The 8,249-nt window shown below is 40.6% G+C and overlaps 1 protein-coding gene across 3 annotated transcripts in view; it reads right to left on the bottom strand.

Annotated features, from left to right (window-relative positions):
* The window catches only part of lrp4 (low density lipoprotein receptor-related protein 4), a 152,748-nt gene that overhangs the window by 18,985 nt on the left and 125,514 nt on the right, over positions 1 to 8,249 (bottom strand). For all 3 annotated transcript variants that reach the window (XM_024295166.2, XM_024295167.2, XM_024295168.2), the window contains exons 15-22: positions 6,852 to 7,028; positions 3,331 to 3,456; positions 2,578 to 2,786; positions 2,256 to 2,337; positions 2,063 to 2,168; positions 1,786 to 1,987; positions 1,405 to 1,594; positions 869 to 1,000 (exon numbers count right to left, since the gene is read on the bottom strand). In XM_024295166.2, coding sequence (XP_024150934.1) covers positions 869 to 1,000; positions 1,405 to 1,594; positions 1,786 to 1,987; positions 2,063 to 2,168; positions 2,256 to 2,337; positions 2,578 to 2,786; positions 3,331 to 3,456; positions 6,852 to 7,028 — 1,224 coding nt within the window. The remainder of the gene's footprint in view (positions 1 to 868; positions 1,001 to 1,404; positions 1,595 to 1,785; positions 1,988 to 2,062; positions 2,169 to 2,255; positions 2,338 to 2,577; positions 2,787 to 3,330; positions 3,457 to 6,851; positions 7,029 to 8,249) is intronic.

Genomic DNA, 8,249 nt, shown 5'->3' with positions numbered 1-8,249 from the left:
ATTTTTTAAACATAATTTTTGGACCCAAATTAGAAACAACATAAAAGCAGATTTTCTAAATTTTGCTTTCAATATTTCATTTCCCCTTTAGGTTAATCAAGTGTTTCAAGGGAATAAATATTGTATTTTCTGCACTATAGCGTGCACTTGATTATGAGACAGACTGTCTAGTTTCAAACTTTTGTCATATGTAAGACACAATAATCTATAAGACGCATTAAGGAAGACAAAAGAGTCATCAATAACTCCATCATTCAGTCAGACTTTATTAGGCGTGTTTACAGTAATTCTAATTCTTATTTGTGACATGACAAATGTTAGCCATGTTAGCATATTCACAGTAACTAATATCTTGTTTGTGACACATAAAAAAAAGACCGATACCGCTGGAACAAATGTTACTATTACTATTACAACCTTGATAGTAACACTTACAGAAAAAAAATACAGTCTGACATCGCTACATGTTAGCTACATTAGCTTATTAACAATAACCGGAACTTCCAAATTTGTTTGTAACACATAAAAAAGAGACAGATACCACTAAAACTAACGTTACTGTTACTAGAATAACTTCCAACACTTTTAGAAACACATAAAAAAAGACATTCCGACACTAGCCAGCCACATCGGCCACGTTAGTGTATTTCCAATAACACCAAAACTTGTTTGCGACTCAAAAAAACCCAAGAAACATTTTGACAGTGTCGTCTTCGTCTCAAAATTGCTTCCACTTCAGTATCACAACTAAAATTAATACATTTTTAGGGTTAGGGTCATAAAGGACACTGTCATTTATTGAAAAAAATGAAAGCTTTTAAGTGTTTCCTATAGTGTGTAAAATATAGTATTTGTTTTGTTTTCTTACCAGGTGTGCAAGTCTTCCCGTCCATCTGCAGGTTGACCCCTGTGGGGCAGCCACAGCTGAATGCTTTGGGAGCAGGGGCCAGGAGACACAGGTGGCTGCAGCCTCCGTTATCCACTGCACAGGGGTTGTGCACTATAGAGACACACACAAATCACACAACAGCAATCTGCTTTAGATGTAAACTCAGAGGACAAGAATGTGCCAAGTATGAGAGAAATCGGTGATAACAATAACAAACGACAACAGAGATCCAAACAAAGAAACCCTTTTGGGATTCCAGTAGAGTGGATTGTTTGGTTAAACCCTTTTGAGGCTCTGCCCTCCCAAGCAGTGATCTGGATTCAGTTTACCTGCACCGTCCCCAACCCCCCCACCCCCACCCCCAGCAGTGATATTTGATAGGAGCTCTCAAACGCACACAAGTTGGCTTTTCTTCAACACACTCTACACAAAACCGGCTGCTAAAAACAGCTCTACACAAAACAGAAATGTTTATCAGTGATGCAAAACTTCACCTTAACAACAAACCCACTGACCTGTCTGGCGGTGTCGATGGAACATGTGAATGTCCATGAGATTCTCCAGGTTCTCTGCCAGCGTCTGTCGACCCAGGCCCGTGAGCTTGTCAGCGCTTTGGATGCTCTTGGACTGCCAGTCTGTCCAGTACAGCTTGTCCTCATGCACAGTGAGGCCAAAAGGGTGGGGCAGCTGGCTGCCAATCAAAACCTGAACCCATGAACAGGAATATAAAAAAAGCATTTTAAACCATCCATCCAATTTCCAATATCTTTTGGTGTCAGGGGTTTGCTGGAGTCTATCCTGGGTATACCCTGGACAGGTCGCCAGTCCATCACAGGCCACATTATATGTATAAAGTAAATTAATCTTCTGACTTCCAACCTAAATCCTCCTCATACCTGCCGATCGGAGCCATCAAAGTTTCCAAATTCGATAGTTTTCATGCCAGCATCGGCCCAGTACAGGCGCTTGGTCTCATAGTCAATAGCCAGGCCATTGGGCCATGTTAGATTGGAGGAGATGATGACGATGCGGCTGGAAGCATCCATTCCTGCCCGCTCAATCTTTGGGTTGGCGCCCCAGTCAGTCCAGTACATAAACCTATGGAACACACACGAGATTTGTTAAGTGTTCAAGTCATAAATTACACTCCTCACTCCCTGTGAACACTCTTACCCTCCAACTGGGTCAACAACAATGTCTCTGGGCCGGTCCAAGTTCTCCCAGATCAGAACGGTGCGCATGCTCCCATCAGCATTGGAGACTTCAATACGATCTGTACCTGAGACCCCAAACACCATGCTTTCCATAAAAGGACATATTTTCAAATAGTTGCAGAGAAAGAGTGGAAGTAAAAGAGCCAATTTACCAGCATCAGTCCAATAGAGTTTGTTGGTCACCCAATCAATTGCCAAACCGGCTGGGCTTTCCAGGCTGGTGTCCACCACCACCTTAAAAACAAAAGATGGACACATTAAAACAGGTTCCTTAAAAAACAGCAGAGAGACACCTCCCTTCTTTTCATTTCTATGAAAAAAATAAAACTGCACTTCCAAATCTTTGCAAGCAGATGGCAGTATAGCATAAACTAAGCTAAAGCTGCCACTCCAGGAATTCTCTGCCTCTGTTGAAAGAATGAGAAAGAAAAAGACATCAGAACAGAGTTCAGTCTGACTGCAGGTACCACTGACCTCCTGTTTGGTGCCGTTCCATAGAGCTCTGTTGATGGAGTCGGTAGTGACATCTGTCCAGTAGATGTAACTGTCTTTGGCATCCCAGTCCAGCGCCACGGAATTGCGCACATCAGCCAGAGGAATGACATCATCGGACATGTCCTCGGTATCAAAGCTGATTCGTCGGATGTCCGTCCTTCGGGCAAAAAGCAGGAACTTGTCAAGACCTGATTAAAGACCAAAGGTCTTCTGTCAGTCTTCTAGGTTTAACAGTGGGTCAACAATGAACACAAACACAACAGAGCTACCAGAAATACATGACTTTCAAAGGCAAATCCAATCACACCAAGGACAGAAATCATACTTTTCTTAAAAGGATGGATGCATACTAAAACAATGACTGTAAATTTCAAATCAGTTTGGGCAGCAAACCAAAACATGAAATCTTCAGTTACTTGTGCATTTACATCAGGTAAACATCGCATAATCCTCCAAAGTTTTGTTTGCTTTGACAGCTTAATCCTTAAACACCCAAACTCATCGGATTAGCGCTATTTTATGGGATTAGCTTCTGCAATTTAGCTGGTGAGCATGAACCTTGTCCATCAGCATAACTTTAGCAGTCAAGGTAGGTAGAAGACCCAAGCCAAAGACAGAGTTAATGGGTGTTAATCCTTTAAACTCCATCATGATCTTCTTAACCGAGATTGTTTTTTTTTTTTTTTTTTTTAAATCTAAAGTTAATCAAAGTAAAAAAAGTACAAAACTCACTGTTGGAACAGTTGAAGTGGTCCACCTTCCTAAAGCCGGTGGGACAAGCGCAGGTGAAAGATTTGTTGCTGGGGAGACACAGGTGGCTGCAACCTCCGTTGTCGGCGCCACAGCGGTTCCTGCCACCTAAAGACAAGGAGTTGAACAGTTATGTAGTAAGACTGACTAAAGCCAGGTTTCCACCGAGTGGTCCGGTACAGAAAGGAGTGTGTCATTGTAGTCCGACGACTAGAAAAGGAAAAAACAAACTAGGTCCGCTCATGTTTCTCTTGCTTTACTTCTAGTTCATTGTGTATAACAGGAATTTAATGTTGTTTGAAAGAAGATCGGGGGCGGGACTTAAACTTCTAAAACCCGAATGCTTAAATAAGTGCTGCATTGGTGCTTTCTAATGTCGTCATCACTTTCTGACAATTAACGGTTGGATACAGTGGTTCTTATCCAACTGTTCCAATCCACTTTTTAATGGACTTACAACCGATGGGGGGCCATAAGGGGGACGGTTTCTGTACTGTTTAATGTAGGGGTGTAACAGATCACGAAACTCACAGTTTGGATCGTGTCACGGTTCGGATCATTTTTCAGATCAGTAAAAAGTAACAAGAAAAAATAACAACACTTTACTTTAAAACATATATTTGATTAAATATGCTATTTTTCCTTTGCCCCACCCCCAACCCCCCAATGTCCAAATTAAATCTTAAATAAAAAAGTTCAAATAAAACTTTCATTATTTTTGGTATTAATTAAAGCATTGAAACTAACTGTGGGAACATTTATCTATTTATATTTATCTAAAATATTGATTATCTGTAGTACATGTGCAGGTGAGGCACTGCCATGCCCTCTTTTCCTGCTGGTTTTTGACCCTTTTGGCTTGCCATACTGCCTTTCCCTGACGGCACATTCCTGTTACGGAGCAGCAGTGTTTGTGGGACGAGTACCGATGCTTTTATTCAGCTCTTCAAAATAAATAAACCGGATCTCTCAGTATCAGCGTCCTCCATCACGAGTTTGAGAAAAGTTTTTGATGGAAGACCGGACCAGACTGTACTGGACCGCTCAGTGGAAGCCTCCGTCTGATCAAAGACGTGATATTTTCCCCCTTTCTCCTCCATTGTTTCCTGCTGTGGCAGCCTCACCGAGCAAATCGCTCTTCCTGTCTAACCATCAACAATTCCAAAAGAAAAACACAACTGAATAACCAAAATGTGCGAGTCTATCTGATCCATCAGTATGGAGCCAAAACTGAGGTCTAGCCATTTACTCTGGATGCATCTGGATTTTGCTTCAGCTTGGAAGCTGCTCAGATTGAATTCCAAAATAAATATGAATTCAAATGAATGAATGAACTGAAGTGAAACAACAGGATCAAATCAGAACTTCCAAACCGGTCGACACCAAGGCAGCTCGCAGTTTATATTAGTGTCAGACTGTTACAGTAATTGTATCAGTATGTAAACAAAAACTTTCCCTTGGCACCAAGTCAAGTTCAACACAGCTTGTTATCAAAGAATACAAGTCTGCGCCGTCCTGCTGCTGAAACCTCCTCAACCAGTCAGTTCAGCCCCAGGTCTTCTTTTAGAGCAACAAATCATTCCTCCAAGTGTAAAATCATCACTGTGTCTGCCAAGTTTGCACTCCTGTTTTGCAAGGATACCTTTAAAGACTTCTCCTGTGGAGTGCATCTGTCCTTAATCTCATTATCTAACCCTCAAACACGACGCTGGTTTCCTCTGCCTGCAGCACAGCATCCTGGTTAATAAAAGCTGGAGTTTTTAAAGTGGGGCGCTGCGCTTTTCATGTTAGAAGGACTTTAATCCAAACACTGTCAAATAAGACAGTTTTAGCCGTCATGACCGTCTAAAAAACTGTACATTTTAGGGTTGATCACGCTCACAGTCTGCCTACCTGCAGCTTATGTGTAAAGGGCTAAATCAGTTTTAGAGAATTGTGTTCTTGTTGTTTAATCTGATTCTTGATGAAGGGTGTAAATAGAAACTATTTTTAGCGTGGAAACCGTTTGTTTAGGCCTTAGACTCAACACATTTTGGAAAGTCTTGATTTACAATCTAACAATTCTGCCCTTTAATCAGACTGCACACAATTATCTGTGATTGAGAACTGGACTTAGTGACTCCTCCCCACTTGTGCTCCAAACAGGAAGTACCCACTGATCCCAAAAAGCAGATATCCCGTAGACTTCTATTAACAGCTTTTACTCAGTCATTATATTTGTCTAACTATTTTTAATCTGCCACCTTTTTCTAACATGGTCTTGTAAATCCCTTTTTTCTGAAGTGCAAGTTATCCAAAGTGGTCTCATGTCAAATGTTCAAAACATTTGATTGACAGATTTAAGTAGGGGTGTGGCCTTCTAAGCTCACTCCTGATTGGAGAGAGTGGTTGCCATTGGAATGTTGACTCAAACCAATCACTGCTTACTGATGATTTCTGCTTCTGGTAGGATATTTAACACAAAAAAATGTGAATTGACTTCACTTTGCTGGAGCCAGAAGTAAGTCAATATCTATGGGTGACATCACACTCACTCGGTCCAGTCCTCATATACAGCCCATGGTGCACAGCAAACACACAGTCTCCTCTGTGTTTCCGTTAATATTTCCAGTTGTATCTATTCTTTGTGAAGATTTTTAAACCAAGTTTCAAATTATCATTTTTTTTAATCACCATTCCATTGTACCTAACTGAAGATAAAACCAAAAGTCAACTCCATCCCAGGAGCTCTCAAATGTTAAAAGAGAGTACTAGGAGTGCTCCAGAACAATATAATACTAATACTGAAAACATTGAGTACTTTTCAGTGTAATCATGTTGTGATTAGCAAATTGGGTACTGCAATAAAACCTTGTAATGAGTTGAGTTTACCAGACACCAAATCAAAAACATGTAAAAGCTGTTAAAAAAGTAATCAACATGACTGAATCCAGAATGGTGGGAGTTGAACATGAGTCCGTTTAGCAAACCTTCCTGTTATCTGCTCTGCAATGCTGTTGTTCAGACTGGAAGAGTCCGTTGGTCTGGACCGAGTCCTAACCATGCATTTGGTCTGTAATCGGACTGCCGTCTACCAGACATTTCTGTTCCGGAACCAAAGCTTGTCAACAAAAGCATGACTACAGATCTCTAGAGTCAGTGGCCTGGACATATGAGTTGCTGTGTCTCATTGCTGCTTTGCTATCCTATTTACATCTCCTAATGTCCAACTATAGCAGCTGTTTTGGTTCAGTTGTTCCACACAGAGCATGGAGTCTATTCAGACTAAGGAAACTCAGAGTAAATCGGAGATTAGAAATAAACCGAGACCACCAAGAAAAATTGGTCGGAGAGCAGTTCTTGGTCCCGGACCAGGGTCCATTTTGAGTGTATTCAGACTGAAAATTTGTTCCTAAATATTGGGGGAAATGAACTTACACCCTAAGACTTCAAAACCAACCAAATAAATAAGACAGTGATTCCACAAATGTCAAACTCAGCCTCTAAATCAGCTCCAAACCCACCGGCTGGCTGTCTCTGCGGATGCAAGGTGTGGATGTCCATGGGGAAGTGCAGCTTGTTTCGGATAATCTCCTGGTTCTTGCCAGTGAACTTGTTGGCGCTGTTGATGCTTTTGGTGTGCCAGTCCGTCCAGTAGAGGCTGTCTTCAAAAACCGTGATGGCAAACGGGTGAGGAAGACCTACGGAGACAGTTTGGAAAATGGATTCAGAGTAATGCCGTAAGAACTCCTTTCTTTCCACACAGGAAGACAATCATGAACGGAAATAAACACAGGTTGAAAGCTTCACAAGAAAAGAGGACTCTGATAGGAGCACATAAGAACATAGTATAAACAGAAAAACTCTTGATTCGGGGCTGTGGCTTCGGCTGATGTCACTGTGCCCTTATATAGAGCTGCTTTCAATTACACTGCCTTTCATCTGTCGAACTGGTTTATTTGTGGCCAATGTATCCAAAACCCAAGGCGTTCTCATGGTTTTCCATGCATAATGTGACTTTTCCATTAACCTTGATGTAAGACCAACAAAAAACCTTAAACAGGATCTGACTAAAGTGATGTAGTTAACAGCCACCTCTTTTCCCAGCCCATAATGAGACTTGTTTTTCTGGATATTCTTAAGGAAGGTTTTACTTTGAAACAGACTGTACCTTTGAATATTTATAAAAATCCTGTTACTTTCAGTTACTGGAACACTCTGTGTCTGTTGCCCCCACTTAATACTATTTTTATATTAAACTTCACAATTACTATGGTGACACACTAATAAGAAGCAATCCAGTCTGAGCCTAGATGTCCTGCAAAACTTCTGTGAAACAAATGTGACGTTGGAGTTGGAGAGGACTTTTAATGCTGTTTATCTGATCGCTCCTGCTTATTCTCTAATAAAATAAAGGGAGACACAATAAGTAACAGTAAATAATAGACGCGTTCAGGTTTTATTTATAGGGTCAAATCAGTGTCAGCTTAAAATGAATGAAAGACCAGCCTGTAAATTAGACCAAATAAATGGAAAATTTGAAAGAGAAAAATGAAAAGAAACACTGAAAACTTGATTAAAAAAATGATTAAACCTAAAACTATGACCAAATTATAAAACATGTTTATCTGTAACTGCTGCTCTTTTGTATTTTTTTTTTTTTAGTCTCTTCTTTTTCAATTCAAATTTACATTTCCAATTAGACTTTTAATTTTTTGGAGTTGATCCATAGCCAATACATAGAGAGAACTGGACGGATCATCCCCTCCCCCCTCACGATCCAGGAAGTACACACTGATCCCAGAAAGCCAAAATCCTGTAGACTTCTATTGAGAAATAAACCAATATTACTCAGTCATTCTATTTGTCAGAAAAAACATTCTTGCTCTGGTGTCTATTTTCAAAATACTCTTGTTAACCCA

This window comes from Oryzias melastigma, linkage group LG3 (assembly GCF_002922805.2).
Source record: "Oryzias melastigma strain HK-1 linkage group LG3, ASM292280v2, whole genome shotgun sequence".
NCBI classification, from domain to species: domain Eukaryota; kingdom Metazoa; phylum Chordata; class Actinopteri; order Beloniformes; family Adrianichthyidae; genus Oryzias; species Oryzias melastigma.
This window is presented reverse-complemented; position numbering and strand designations above follow the sequence as displayed.